At 38.6% G+C, this 15311-nt stretch overlaps 2 protein-coding genes and 1 pseudogene across 2 annotated transcripts; all 3 read right to left on the bottom strand.

Annotated features, from left to right (window-relative positions):
• Window positions 1-1578: 1578 nt before the first annotated feature.
• LOC140935893 (adenosine receptor A2a-like) lies at window positions 1579-2597 on the bottom strand. Its single transcript, XM_073385469.1, has one exon. It carries the CDS (start codon window positions 2531-2533, stop codon window positions 1592-1594), a length of 942 nt encoding a protein of 313 aa, XP_073241570.1. The 5' UTR covers window positions 2534-2597; the 3' UTR covers window positions 1579-1591.
• A 5576-nt stretch (window positions 2598-8173) lies between these two features.
• On the bottom strand, window positions 8174-9526 carry LOC140935889 (adenosine receptor A3-like). Its single transcript, XM_073385464.1, has one exon. The coding sequence runs from the start codon at window positions 9501-9503 to the stop codon at window positions 8454-8456; it is 1050 nt and encodes a 349-aa protein (XP_073241565.1). The 5' UTR covers window positions 9504-9526; the 3' UTR covers window positions 8174-8453.
• A 3189-nt stretch (window positions 9527-12715) lies between these two features.
• LOC140933795 (adenosine receptor A1-like) lies at window positions 12716-14030 on the bottom strand (annotated as a pseudogene).
• Between the last annotated feature and the right edge of the window lie 1281 nt (window positions 14031-15311).

The following is a 15311-nucleotide window of genomic DNA, read 5'->3' as shown; positions in this document are numbered from 1 at the left end:
TGACATTGCTATGTCCATTGACAATCAAAAATCTGTTGTTTTGGTTCTACTGGGCCTGTCCGTTGCTTTTGATACAGTTGATCATTCTCTTCTCCTTGCTAGACTATCTACCCGTTTTGGCATTTGTGACCAGGCACTGGACTGGTTTCGTTCATATCTATCTGATCGCACCCAGCATGTCAGAATCCAAGATGTCTCTTCTGATGTGCATGCGTTACCTTATGGTGTACCTACGGGTCCCGTGTTGGGTCCCTTGCTGTATTCTTTGTACACTTCCCCCTTAGGTGATATTGCAAGATCTCATGGTCTATCTTCTCACTTTTATGCTGATGATACACAGCTATATTTATCTTTTGAAAGGTCATCGCCTGAGGATTTGTCAACATGTACATCTGCTCTTGAAGATTGTGTTAAAGATATTGACCTTTGGATGTTAAATAACAAGCTTAGCTGAACAGTGGGAAGACTGAAATTATAGTTTTTTCATCCTCCTATCGCCCACGTCCTACGTTAAAAAACCTGGTGATTGCCTCTGACACTGTTGACTGTTCAACTACTGCTAAAAATATTGGGGTTATTTTTAATAACTCTCTATCGATGTTGCCGCACGTTACTGCTGTTTGCAAGTCTTCGTTTTTTCATTTACGCAATATTTTTAAGATTCGCAAGTTTCTTTCTTACGATACATGTGAAACTCTAATTCATGCCTTTGTTACTGCAAGGATCGACTATTGTAACTCATTGCTCTACGGTCAGCCTAAATGTATCTTGAAACGTTTACAGAGTGTCCTAAATAGTGCTGCTAGGCTTATTCACCTTACTAGTAGACATGAGCATGTTACGCCGTTGCTTATTCAACTTCATTGGCTACCAATTGAACAAAGGATAACTTTCAAAATTGCAGTAATTACATTTAAGGCGCTTCATGGTGCTGCACCTAGCTATATCACTGATCTCATCAAGCCTTATACACCTGGTAGACTTCTTAGATCCTCCAATCAATTTTTACTTTCTACATCTAAATTTAATCTTAAAACTTATGGTGGCCGGTCTTTTACTATTGCTGCACCTTCTGTTTGGAATGCACTTCTATTCGAACTTAGATCTTGTAATTCCCTTTCTTCTTTTAAATCTAAGCTCAAGACTTGGTTTTTTAAAATTGGTTATGATGTTGTCGTATAGAATGATGATGTTTTTATAGGATGACGATGTAGTTTTGTAGTTTTGTAGGTTTAGGATTTTGTTGTTATTTTTATTATGTAAAGCGCTTTTGGACCATTGGGAATTAGCGCTCTATAAATACTGTATATTATATTATTATTATTATTATTATTATTATTATTATTATTATTATTATTATTATTATTATTATTATTATTATTATTATTATCATTATTATACTTTCAATTGAATAAATTAGATTTTTTAACAATGCCTGAATGCAATCGAAATATTTTTAGGATTTTTCGCATAGCTGAATAAATCAAATCTTGGTTAATTCAGTTGGCTTGCTTAGTGCTCTGTCCCTACCGCCTACAGACATTTCATTGCCACTTTGCAGCTGACTTTGACGAAGAGAGGACGCAAACGATTAAGGCGAAGTAATTCTCAGTTTACCACGGCACATCATCCAGCAATCTTGAAAGGCCTGGTTATACTTCGGTACTCTCCAAGCATACACGAAGGGATTGATAGCGGAACTTATGTATAGAAACCTAGACAAGGCTACATCAATCATGTGGAAAGTTAACGACTTCTTGCATGATTCGCAAAAGTGCAATAGATGGAGAGATACATACTGAGGCATGTATGTGATGTAGAATAATCCAAGAATTATGGAAATTGTTTTGATCATTTTTTTCTTACGTTCCAGTGCTTTACTCGCTACAGAGTTGTATCCCTCTCTTTGAACTTCGCGTGTACGTCTCGAGAGAGCGCGAAACACGTTCGTGTAAATCACAGTCAACAAAATGGCTGGTACAGTTCCGTGCGTGTGAAGATAAATCATCATATAAGTTTTCTCAGGCACGTTCGTCATAGGTAGAAAACAGATCAACAAAGAGATCACCCACAAAACACCGATAAATATCTTGACTCTGTTTTTAGTGATGATTGTTTTATATTCCATTGGCTTGTTAATCGCCACAAAGGAACTTGTTGACATAGCAACTATTGAGTAAGAACTGACGAAAACTGTTTTAACGAAAACGGTATACATAATTCCTCTGAATAATTCCAGGAAAGGCATATTTACTTGTTTATAACGATACACATCTCTCACCGCCACAAGCGAGACGTTTAACAGCCCAAGAAGTAAGTCAGAAGCGCTCAAATTTGTGATTAATAAACAGGGCGGAGTACGAAGCGTTTTTCGAGGATTCTTGTAAGTAATGAAGAGGAGAAGTGAGTTTCCTATGATGATGGTGAAGGCCAGAAAAAATCCAACGAATGCTAAAGTCAACCAGTAGCCTTTGTCTTGAATTATCGACAGGTAAACATCAAAGTTTGGATCCGAAGAATTCAGCGCAGTCATCTTGGATCACTGAGAACTAACGTGATGAACTGAAATGACCTCGAAAATGTTTTCAATTACTTAAACGCAGCCCTAATACACTTCCTGTGACAACAGACCTTTCAAAAATGACATTTCATAAGGAGACCAGGGGGAGATCTTCTCTGCATAAGTACCCTAAATTCGTGTTGTAGATCATGATACCTAGAAATGCATTAAAGTTTGATTGGCGTGTATTTGTACCATTACAATGACATCTTAATATGTATTGCTTATACATCTATCGGAAGCAATGAAAATTCGTATGCCAAGTTTAATCGTTTTCCTAAAGTTAGAAAAAATACATACCCCTTCTCCTGACAGCTCTAGTTCTTTTTCAATCGACCAAACTCGTTTGATGACGACTAGAGGAGTCTAGAGCCACACAGCCTCTCCGGTTAATGGTGCGTGAGACGATTTTTTTGAGGAGACATCCGCGGTGATCACATCTGTAATGTTTTCCATATAAATTGAAAGAGGTTTTAATTGTTAGCACTACAACGAATGAATTCGCCTATATCCATTAGTCATAGGAAATTGATTTGAAAACAGTCATGTCACCAGTTTTGCTAATGGGTCCACTACGCTTTTGAAATAACTATTCATTCAGGTATAGGGTGTATTCTATACCTGAAGGTATAGGCTATTTATTCAGGCTAGGTATAGGTCGTTCTTTAAACATTTGGTCAAGTAGTGATTGGTTTTGTATGAGTTTCCACTTTTTCATCAAAGCTTCGTTTATAGTAGACACTAAAAGTTAGTCTGGGGCCTTGAAAGGCCATATTTCTTTTTCTTCCTTGTTGTTTTGTTTCTATCAGGAGCGGGGACTTCCTTGCGTTATATTTCTGATAGCAGCTTTTGTTTCAAATTGTGTGGGTACCCTCTGTCCACCAAGCATTTTTGACGTTTGAAATACTTTCCTTAAACTTTACTTCAGAGGAGTTTGGAAGGCTTCATTTTAACACTTTGTGGGTGACAAAAGGTGAAATGTGTGTACTGGAAAGTTTTTTTTGACGTGTCTTCACATCATGAAAGGATAGCTGAATCTTGTGCCTTTTTATATTTATAACACAGTCTCAGTGTCAGATATTTCGGCCGTGAATTTAATATTAGGGTGATGTAAGTTTCACTGAAGTTTGCTTGAGCGAAGAAAGCTGCGATGTCTGATTTACGCACGTCCCACAGATCTACGTATTTTTTCCAAACTGTTGGTTTAAAGACTGTCGGTTTTGCTTTCTGAGAATTTGTGTTTCAATTTATGCCATGAAAAGGTTGGCAAAGGAAACTGCTGTCTTTTTGCCTATCGCGGTACTGTGGGTTTGTCGGTGGTGCTTTCCATTGAACTGGATATTTTCTTTGACGATTAATCTAAGCATTTCTCGCAGGTAATGTGTAGGAATAGGAGAGGGTTGTCTTTGTAGAAATTTTCATACGCTGTGCAAACTATTTCAAAACCCTCGTTTTCTGGTATATTTGCCAAGACTTGTGACGTGCATCAAAACAAGAAATATTCGGTTTTTCACCTTTTTTAAAAAATATAATTTACAAAGTCGGTAGTATCTTTTAAGGTATGACTTCCGTGATTTTGGTATTGCTTGTAGAATGTCACTTATCAATAAAAGAGGAAATTCTTTCCATTGGACCATCTGGTACATCATAAACGTGATGTGATCACCTTCTAAGCTAGAAAAAATTTACAAAGTGCTCTTCTTTATGAAACAAATATCGATAATGTCGGTTAATGTTATTCCTGTCGATGGTCGGTAATTTTTTTCTTGTTTTGTCGGTAGTCAGTAATATTTTTCGTCCTTTGTCCCTAGTTGGTTTACCCCATTCACACCCTGTATTTATACAGACTACTGAGCATTTAAGAAATCGGTTGAATGAAGACTATTTTTAACACAGGGCAACATCAATGCGCTGATGATCTAACAAAGCTGTTCTCATGTGTTTTCTGATGGACGTTGAGTTGACGCGGAGCGCTGCGTCACGCAAATGTTAACTCGAATCACTTGAGTCTCCTCGCCTTGTGTCAGTAGATCTCAGACATCTCAGTATGAGCAGTAAACGCATATAATGCAAATATTTAGCAATTAATGAATGAGGCTGAGTAGGATATGAAGAATTAAGCAGATCGAGGAGGGTGTTATGAGCCCGGGGGGGGGGGGGGGGGTACTCCCATACATTACCTATACGGGTATGTGCCGCCCAAAGGGGTCGTGATTTTGAAGCTCCTGATTTAGAACGGGGTATCCATTTCAGAGGCGTTTTCTAGAACGGGGTGTAATATTTCGATCGCACGAAAGCTCCACTTTTGTAAGCAGCCATTTGAAAGTATTCAAGGACAGATTGCTTTTAAAAATATGGTTCAATGCATTAACAAGCAAACCGTTGTACTCTTGTTGCACCCTAGAACGGAGTATAAAAAATTGGCCCATTTCAAGAACGGGGTATCAGTTTTAGGGCGAATTCTAGAACGGGGTATAAATAATTGGACCATTTCTAGAACGGGGTATCAATTTTAGGGGAAATTTTTTTCTAAAACGGGGTGGCAATTTGGAGTCCCGGGCGGCACATACTCACCCAAAAAATACCCAAGTGCCCCCCCCCCCCCCCCCCCCCGGGGTTATGAGGGTCTGAATGAGGTTAACCGACTAGCGACAAAAGGCGAAAAATATTACTGACTACCGACAAAATGAGTAAAAAAATTACCGACTACGGACAGGAAAAAAATTAACCGACTACCGAAATGCGCTGATATTATCAATATTTGTTTCCAGAAAAAAGAGAATTTTGTATTTATTCTAACCGTTAGCTCGAGGAAGTAACCTCTTTAAATTTATGACTCATCAGATGGCCTAAGGGAAAGAATTTCCTTTTTTGTTGTTGATACAGGTACATTGCTACAGCCAATATCAAAATCACAAAGTCACACCTTAAAGATGCTACCGACTTTATAAATTTTATTGAAAAGTCAAAGGTGAAAAAACCAAAAGTTTCTTGCTTAGATTAATCCTCAAAGAAAATTCTTTCCCGTTTAATGTAAAGCAATATCAGTACAAACCCACGGTACCGCGATGAGCACAAAGAAAGCAGTTTCCTTTCCAACATTTTCATGACACATATTGAAACACAAAGTTTAAGCAAAACCGTCTTTAAACCAACTGTTTGAAAACGCTACATTAGACATGACATTTTTTCCCTATGGGACATAAGTAAACCAGACATCAGAGACATCGTAGCTTTCTTCGCGGAACAAGTAAACTTACATGCCCTCCTATGAAATTCACGGCCGAAATATCTGAAGCTGAGACATTCTTTTTAGAAACGGTTGTATACCAAGGTACAACATTCAGCGAAAAAATGAGAAAAAGCTATCCTTGACGTAAAGACGCATTTGAAACGGAAACCTTACAGTATATACATTTTCACCTCTTATCACGCACCAATTGTTAAAGCGCCTGTTTGACAAACGAGGAGCCTTGAGAATCCTACGAACAAACTCCTCTGAGGAAGTATTTCAGATTTCAAAAGCGCTTGATGGACAGAGGCTAGCCACACAATTTTGAAAGAAAAATTGCTGTTAGAAGTGAAACTCACAGAGAGGAAAGCAGCGCTCCTGAGACAAAACAACCAGGAAGAAAAAGACTGAAATATTGCCTTTCGTGACACAATACCAGCCCTTTGTGTCTATAAAAAAGAAGCTTTAATGAAAAAGTGGAATCTCATACAAAACCAACCACTACCTTGCCAAAATTTTAAAGAACCACCTAAAGTGCTATTTCTTTGAGAAAGGAAAATTATGGCAAAGGACATGCTTGTTAGAACCAAAACATAAGGGGGATAGATGTGCAGCCTGTCACCCCTTGCAGTTTTTCATTAAAAACAATTCAAGTATCCAAAAGGCTAGAGTCATTAATTATTAATTAATTACTTTTTACTGTGCCCTGTAGTCGACAGGGAAACCAAGTTCGCATTTACAATAAAAGCTTTGGTGATTTTATCAGTACTATCATTCATTTGATGGCAAACAATGATGAAATAAACGATCATGTTGCATAAAAAAACAAGAGTTAATGAACGGTTTAGGGGCAATCAAATGATACATTCTTGCAAGTTTTACTCTTTCCTTAGGGATCAAAGTCTTGAAAAGTGGGTGAAATACATAAAATATTAATAATTAACAAGCGTTTTTACTTATTAACTGAGATTTTCTGACAACCGACGAAAATCGAAAAGTTTAACCGACTACCGACAAAGATCGAAAATTTTAACCGACTACCGACAAAATTACTGAATTTTAACCGACAACCGACAAGTGGACCCCTCCATTCAGACCCTCTGTTATCGGCCGAAGTGGATAACACCCTCCCAAATCTGCTTAATTCTTAATATCCTACGAAAGCCGAATTCATTAATTGCTTCATTATAATTTTTCTGAGGACCGAAACAAAAGAATGATATTTTATCGTGAAGGGATCGTGTTTTCTCCAAAATGTTCTCTTCTAAACAACGTTTTGTAGGAGCCGGCAAGGGTGGCACATTTGGTTAGTGCGCGACCTTCGATGCGCGAGGTCCCGACTCCGATCCCTGTTTCAACTTCTCTCCCGTTTTATGTAGCTTTTACTGTCTTTAAATACCCTTAAAACGGAGCGCTGATGGAGGGGTGGGGGGGGGGGGGGTAAAATGGGCGCATTGTCGACCTCAAGTTTATCAGTTATTACGGTCAGGAGTCATCGACACAAAATGCGGTTCCTTTACCTTTACCTTTTCTATTGGCGAAGAGGAACTCAACAGTTCTCTTGTCGGCCAGACCTCACACGCGCTAAATACAAGCGTTAAAGACTGATAACAAAGCCGTAGAAACGGTGCATAAAATAAACAACATCTCAATTTTCAGCAACTGGAAAAAAAAAACATTTTCTTTGCAAATTGTCGGTCAAGGTTCTTTAAAAATCGCTAATTGACTGTCACGCCAATCTCGCGGCTTTTGTCTCCTCTCGAAAAAATTTTTGGTTCTAAGGGAAAAGAATTTAAGGATAAAGGCTAAGGGCGCAAAGAATATAAGTATTTGTACTATGGGTTACAGCCATTTATTGTTTTCAAAACATGACCGGCAGCCGACCATATAACCACTGCCAGCCTTTTCTTAACGCTTGAAAAATTTACTGAACAAACTTGCTATTTTTAGGAACACTGTTACGCTGTTACGTTAAAAATCCATCCATATTGTTGTCTGAAAACTTTTAATTCGTATACATATCTGAACAACTAAACCGTTAGCCAGCGGGTCCAGTACATTTCTCTTGCTGAAGAATGTCACAGCAGTAAAGGTCCTAAGGCCTAAGCCAAACGTAAAACTTTTCATGAGACGAATCAAACTTAGTGAATTAAGTTCATGAAAAGTTCGACGTCTGGCTCAGTTAAGTTCGTCTGAATGAGTTTGGATCCCGGGGTTTGGATCGTCCAACACGTTCTATCCGTCTGCTTACGGATAGAAGATCATAGCACGTCTGAAGATCGTCTCCAAGACAAACGTCACATCTTTACATGCGACGAACTAGACTGATAAACTAAAAATTTGTATGATAATGCATATTTAGCCTTGTTCGGGAAAAAAAATTATTTAAAATTGCTTTTCACTCTGATTCAGTTGATTCGTTCAACGTATCCTAAGTTCGACATCTGACACAACAGACGATCTTAACTTAATTTACGTTCACCTAAGTAAGAGTTTGGTACGTCTCATTGAAGTTCGAAGTTTGGCCTAGGCCTAAAATCCTAACGCTTTTTTTCAAGCCAGTGTCAAAAAGTAATGATAAATTGAATATATTAGATTTTCTAACAATGCCTGAAAACAATCGAAGTATGTCAAGGATTTCGCATAGTTGTGACTGATAAATCAAAGCTTGGTTGATTCAGTTGGTTTGCTTTGTGCTCTGTCTCTACCACCTACAGACATTTCAATGCCACTTCGCAGCTGACTTTGACGAAGTGAGGACGCAAACGATTTAGGGGAGGTAATTCTCAGTTTACCACGGCACATCTTCCAGCAATCTTGAAAGGCCTGGTTATACTTCGGTACTCTCCAAGCATACACGAAGGGATTGATTGCGGAACTTATGTACAAAAATCTAGACAAGGCCACATCAATCATGTGGAAAGTTAACGACTTCTTGCATGATTCGCAGAAGTACAGTAGATGAAGAGTTATGTACTGAGGCATGTATGTGATGTAGAATAATCCAAGAATTATAACAATTGCTTTGATCATTTTTTTCTCACGTTCCAGTGCTTTACTCGCTACAGAGTTGTAGCCTTCTCGTTGAACTTCGCGTGTACGTCTCGCGAGAGCGCGGAATACATTCGTGTAAATCACAGTCAACAAAATGGCTGGTACAGTTGCGTGCGTGTGAAGATAAATCATCAAATAAGTTTTTTCAGGCACGCTCGTCATAGGTAGAACACAAGACAGCAGAGAGATCACCCACAAAACACCAATAAATATCTTGACTCTTTTTTTAGTGATGATTGTTTTATATTCCATTGGCTTGTTAATCGCCACAAAGCAACTTGTTGACATAGCTACTATTGAGTAACCACTAACGAAGATTGTTGTAATGAAAACAGTAGACATAATTCCTCTGAATAATTCAAGGAAAGGCATATTTACTTGTTTGTAACGATACACATCTCTTACCGCCACGAGAGAAACGTTTAACAGCCCAAGAAGTAAGTCTGAAGCGCTCAAATTGGTGATCAATAAACATGGCGGTGTACGAAGCGTTTTTCGAGGATCCTTGTAAGTTATGAAGAGGAGAAGTGAGTTTCCTATGATGATGGTGAAGGCCAGAAAAAATCCAACGAATGCTAAAGTCAACCAGTAGCCTTTGTCTTGAATTATCGACAGGTAAATATCAAAGTTTGGATCCGAAGAATTCAGTGCCGACATTTTGGCTGGAAGAGCTGACGATAACGCAACTGGAATGACCTTAAATTTACTCACGAAACCTTTAATTACGTATACGGATGTGCCAAATATCAATGCCACCCTCCCGATATCACATTCCACTAACGTAACGCTTCCCTGGCCTTTTGCTCGTATAATGGGTGAATAATATCGAAGAAACATATGAGAAGTTCAGTTCTTTGATTCAACTAAGAAAACTGGTATACAACAAGTATTTTAATGTTCATTTTTTAATATTTATTAATATTGTTCATAATATGCTAAGTTCTTTGCACTGTTTATACAACTGTTGGCAGGAACAAAGAATATCTTGGCTTGAGCAAAAGACTTTGAATTGTCAGTCAAGGTAGGAAACTGACTCTCGTGTTTGTTTGAAGAATTTGCTTTTGTTAGTATTGAAACTTTTTTCTTCTAATGCTAATGAGCGAAACTGTTGTTCTTTCTCCAGTTTAGCATAAGGTTCGTCCCATGTAAAGTTCGACGTTTGACCAAAGAATGGCTTCGGATGCCGCCGAAAGCCGCCGACTTTTTACGTTCATTATTACTTGTTTTTTGTTTGTTTGTTTGTTTTTTTGTTTGTTTTTTCATCTTAGATCCCAGCTATCCTGATTAGAAAACCTAGTTACATCCTACTTCCCAATTACATGCTACTTCCAGTTGTCTCATTTTTCCAGCTCTTTCATTACAAACGAAGAAAAGTCGTTGCTGCGAGCATTGTTTTTACAGTCTCGGTGTGGGGTCTGAGCACGTTTTACTCCAACGTCGCTCCGAGGGTTCACTCTCTTACCTCGACTGGTGGCTATTAAAATCTGGGAGCCAAAACAGGACAATAAACCTTAATGGAGACGTAAGCACTAAAATGGTCGCTGTTGTGTTAGAAAGACACATAATATATTGGAGAGCTTTACATCATTCGATGTTTTTTAGATGGAGTATTTTGAGTGTATGCAGTATCTAGGATCAGCGGAAGTTGCTGATTAATTAAAAAATAATATAAAAAGAAACCGTTTAGTCTAATAATAACATTTTCTCCCGCTTTGTTACCACTCTCCACTAAAGAAACTTTGTTCAGACACCCTTAAGGCTATGCTGGATTTAATTTTTGGTAGAGTTGGTAAAACCATCTTTTGTAAACTTGTTGCGATAAGTTATCAACAAGTTCTGGTACATGGTGAAAGACATATGATGCAATTTTGTAACCAACGATCAATGTCCCTACTCAATAAACTAGGTTTCGCCCGCGAGTGTGTCTTCGGCAGACACCGAAGATTCCCTCTGCACACAGGAAAAAACCTCTGGTACACAGGATAGTCTAAACAACGTTTTAGCTCCCATTAATACGTTAGCGGCTGACATGCTTTTCGGCAGTTAATCACACGGATTTGAAGATACAGTCCAACCTCCCGAAGCGTTTACCCAAAAGAGGTCCCGGTACTTCTACTTTTTGACAGGGTGTTCATTGCATGCAATTTCTCAGTTATTTTAGGTATTCGTGTAGATCCAGGTTGTCACTTAAGTTCTTCGTATTCGGCTGATTGGCGTACTAGTACAGCAAACAAGAATAGCACTAGATGAGTGTTAACAGCTTACAGACTAGAGAGTTTAAGCATCACGTATACGGCAAACGTCAGATTTAAGTTGAGAATTTCTCAAAACAGAAAATGAGCAGATAAAAACAGCTCAAAACAATTTTTATAGATAAAAGATTGTGTGAAACTACTAATTTATGTGTTGAAATAATGAACAGTAAACGACAAGTAAATCGAAAGTAAAGGGGAAACTTGGTCACGTGGCACATTTTCGCGTTTGCCGTCAGACGTAAACATGTTTAACCTCTCTATTAAAACAATGGAAAACTATAAACCGTGGGACCCAACTGTGTTCGTGGTCGCTTATGAGGGATTCTAATTATAGGGCTTTGACTTGGGAAACTTTGGTGTTTTGCACAGGTGGTCGCTTATGCGCTTGTCAGGTCGCTTACGAAAGGAAGGTCGTGGCTTACAGCCTGTTTGCTTTTCTTGACGTTTATTGAAATAGCTGTGGCGACCATTAGTTTTGAATTTTTTTGAATCAAGATTTCAGTTCGTAATCCACACACCTGAATTTTAACCAGAGAATTATTCTTTAAACTGATTGTATTAAAATATCAAAGGGCCAACATAGATCTGCCAATATCATTCTCCATGTTTCAATAAGTAAATGTTTTTGAGGCTCATGTATGTTATGAAGAATTATGCATGCAGATCGAAGCGTGTGTTTCGCACTGAGGCGCGTGATGAAGCCGTGGTAGGCTACAGTATGAAACACAAATATCCTTGCAGAACTCGAGTAACCCGTGAGGAGTGGTGAAGGCTTCAGAGTCGTCTCCTTCATACTCCGTTCACTCGCTTCTCAAAAGAGAAAATATTCCTCTTCGCCTTCTCCAGTGTCTAAGCTTTAAAAAATTGCTACGCCTAAAAAATTCATCAGAAATTGAAACGAGGAAGTGAACGAAGCGTGTAAAAAACAAAAACAATTATCAGAAATAATGATTAAATAATATTCCCATATTTTTTCAAAGGAGCGACAATAAAAGGTTATTTTTGTTCGGTTATTTTTATTATAGAAACTACGTGACTGATTTTCCTTCAACTATTGCTAAAAAATTATTAAGGGTTTTTTTTTCGTTCTTTACTAAAGATCCTAAGCTGATGAAGGTCGCAAAGTCACGAAAACTGAGGGGGCAAAATTTAAAGCCTTAAACCGATTCTATTTTCAAGCAGTTTACTAGAAATTACCATAAGAATAACTTGGAAGTAAGAGAGAATGAGCTATAATAAGCTCATTCTCTCTTGCTGGGAAGTTGATGGTTCACAGTTTCCGACCATCCTTGATTGTCTATTTGATATTTCTTTTTGTGGTGAAGACGTTTTCTTAAACATGTCAAATGGGCACGGAAAAGGAACAAGTTTCCGCGTGCAACAAAGAAATTAGGAGACGTCTGCCCACAGGGTAAAGAAACGTCGGAAGGGAGAAATGTGCCACTTTTAACTCTCTTGCGGATGTTCTATTTTTACATCATTTAGACCTAACGTTTGTAGTCGTCCTCGCTTGCCCGCGGGGGACCCAGGCTCGCTTGCTGAAGTCGTATACTACAAGTTAGCTTTTTCTTTTCCTTAAAGAAGAAAACGATCGAGCGAAATATGCGAGAGCGCGAAATATATAAACCTAACCCTAACATATTTATTTATCCAGAAAGCGCTATCTCACTTGTTTACTTAGTAACGCTTGCTTAACTTTTCTTTCTCTTTACTTTTATAGAATAATTTAAAGGTTGGATGATTCAGTTATAGTTAGCTCACTTTGTGCTCTGCTCCTACCATCCAAAAACGTTCCATTCGGCCTTTGACGCAGTGGAATAGGGATTGATTTAGGTGAAGTGATTCTAAGTTTGCCAAGGCACATCTTCCAGCAATCTTGAAAGGCCTGGCGATAAGTCGGCAATCTCCAAGCATACACAAAGGGATTGATAGCGGAATTAATGTACAAAAATCTAGACAAGGCTACATCGATCATGTGGAAAGTTAACGATTTCTTGCATGATTCGCAAAAGTACAATAGATGAAGAGTTATCTACTGAGGCGTGTACGTGATGTAAAACAACGCAAGAATTATGACAATGGCGTTGACCATTTTTTTCTCACGTTCCAGTGCGTTACTAACAATCGAGTCGTAACCTTCTCGTTGAACTTCGCGTGTTCTCCGCGCGAGAGCGCGAAACACGTTAGCGTAAATCACAGTCAACAAAATGGCCGGTACAGTAGCGTGCGTGTGAAGATAAATCATCGTATATGTTTCCTCGGACACGCTAGTCACAGGTAGAATACAGGTGAACAAAGAAATTACCCATAAAACAGCGATAAATATCTTGACTCTTCTCTTAGTAATGATCGTTTTATATTCCATTGGCTTGCTTATCGCCACAAAGCAAGTTGTTGACAACGCTATTATTGAGTTACAGCTGACGAACAATGTTGTAGTGAGAACAGTATAAATTATTCCTCTAAATAATCCAAAGAAAGGCATAGGCACTTGTTTATAACGATACACATCTCTCACCGCCACGAGAGAAACGTTGAACAGTCCCAGAAGTAAGTCAGAAGCGCTCAAATTGGCGACCAACAAACATGGCGGAATACGAAGCGTTTTTCCAGAATCCTCGTAAGTTATGAAGAGAAGAAGTGAGTTTCCTATGATAATGGCGAAGGCCAAAATGAATCCAACGAATGCTAAAGTCAACCAGTAGCCTTTGTCTTGAATAGTCGATAGATAAAAATCGAAGTTTGGATCCGCCGATGAATTCAGCGCCTCAGACATCGGTACTCGCAATGTACGACTGGCGCAATAAACTAAAATTATCTTGAAAAATGTAATTCCCTAAATCACCTTCGCGTACGTGAGTCAAATCATTAACCGAACCAGCCCTGAAATTAAATCACGTCAACTACCCTATGTAAATAGTACTGGTTGTTCCATATACATCATGTGGAAGTTTGACTTGCTGAGCTGTGTATTAGTAGCATATATAAATACGGAGTACTTTGTATTGTTTACCACCTGTCACCAGAAATAGAGAATTGCAAAAATTATCTTGCCCTGAAAATAAAAATGCACTATTTCCTTGCACTGAAGAAACTTAAATTTAAACCCGAAACTTGGCTAAACCCTGCTAGTAAAATTAGTCCACAAACTTAATCGTATCCAAAAATAGCAAAAATGTACATTTCCGGTGACGACATCAAAGATCGGCCAAGGCGATCACTTGAATTGAATTTTTTAACGATTTTTTAGCTCAACAACTAATGACTTAGTGACACTGAGTAGGTTTTGGCGGATATCCATCAGCAAAAGGAAATTGAATTCTAATTGCTCATTCAACAAAACAGTCATTAAGTAAGTTTTAAAAAAGCGTACATAACAACTCAAACTTCCATTTTAACCCCACGACCACAAGGATAATTCAAGGACTGTAAATGGACTTGGATTGACGCTTGTCAAAGTTGGTCCAACTTTTTCAAGTTTTTTAAAATGCTCTGTCTGCAAATTATTATAGTTAGTTCTCCCTGATAACATTTGTTAGTTATCGTCTCCATATCTAGTGTATGGGTAAGGTTATATTAAAAGTAATGACTTCAGCACAGAATAGCGTTGTGCTCAGACAAACAAACTAAAATTAACATTGGCGAATTCCTCACTTTTGTCTGACTTTTGTCATTTAAATGTGATGTTTGTCTGTCGTTTTCCAGAAAAAACCCTGCAAATTAGTCACTCTGACGTCATTCGCGCGCTGACTTATATATCCTGGGTTCCAGAGGATATTTTTTTCTTAACGATATTAATGGTTCGCAGCGAAGCCGCGTCAACGAAGCGCGAAGCGCCGAGAGAAAAAAATAACGTCTTGTCTCCGTCTGGAGAGCCTTATCAAACGGTAAGCACGGTTTATTTCATATTAGGTATTTTGAGAACGGACCTCTGGAGCCAGAGTAGCACTGACCGTAGACCTGTCAGGAAAAAAACCGCCACAAAGGCTTGTGAAACAAAAACCGCCAAAAGGCGATTTTAACCGGGCGGTCAGTTTTCGTGGAGGAGAGGGTGGCTGCCCACACTCAGGCCACCAGGCTTGTCGCTGACCATTGCGTGGCATAGCATCTCATGTTAGAATGTATTTCTAAATTAAAGGTCTAAAAGTACTCTGGATAGCCTAAAAAGTGTTGTCAGTGCATTTAGGAGAAAACCGTCGTTGGGTGCCCC

The sequence above is a fragment of the Porites lutea genome, chromosome 4 (genome assembly GCF_958299795.1).
Source record: "Porites lutea chromosome 4, jaPorLute2.1, whole genome shotgun sequence".
Taxonomy (NCBI): domain Eukaryota; kingdom Metazoa; phylum Cnidaria; class Anthozoa; order Scleractinia; family Poritidae; genus Porites; species Porites lutea.
The sequence above is the reverse complement of the archived record's forward strand: the minus strand, read 5'-3'. Positions and strand labels throughout refer to the sequence as shown.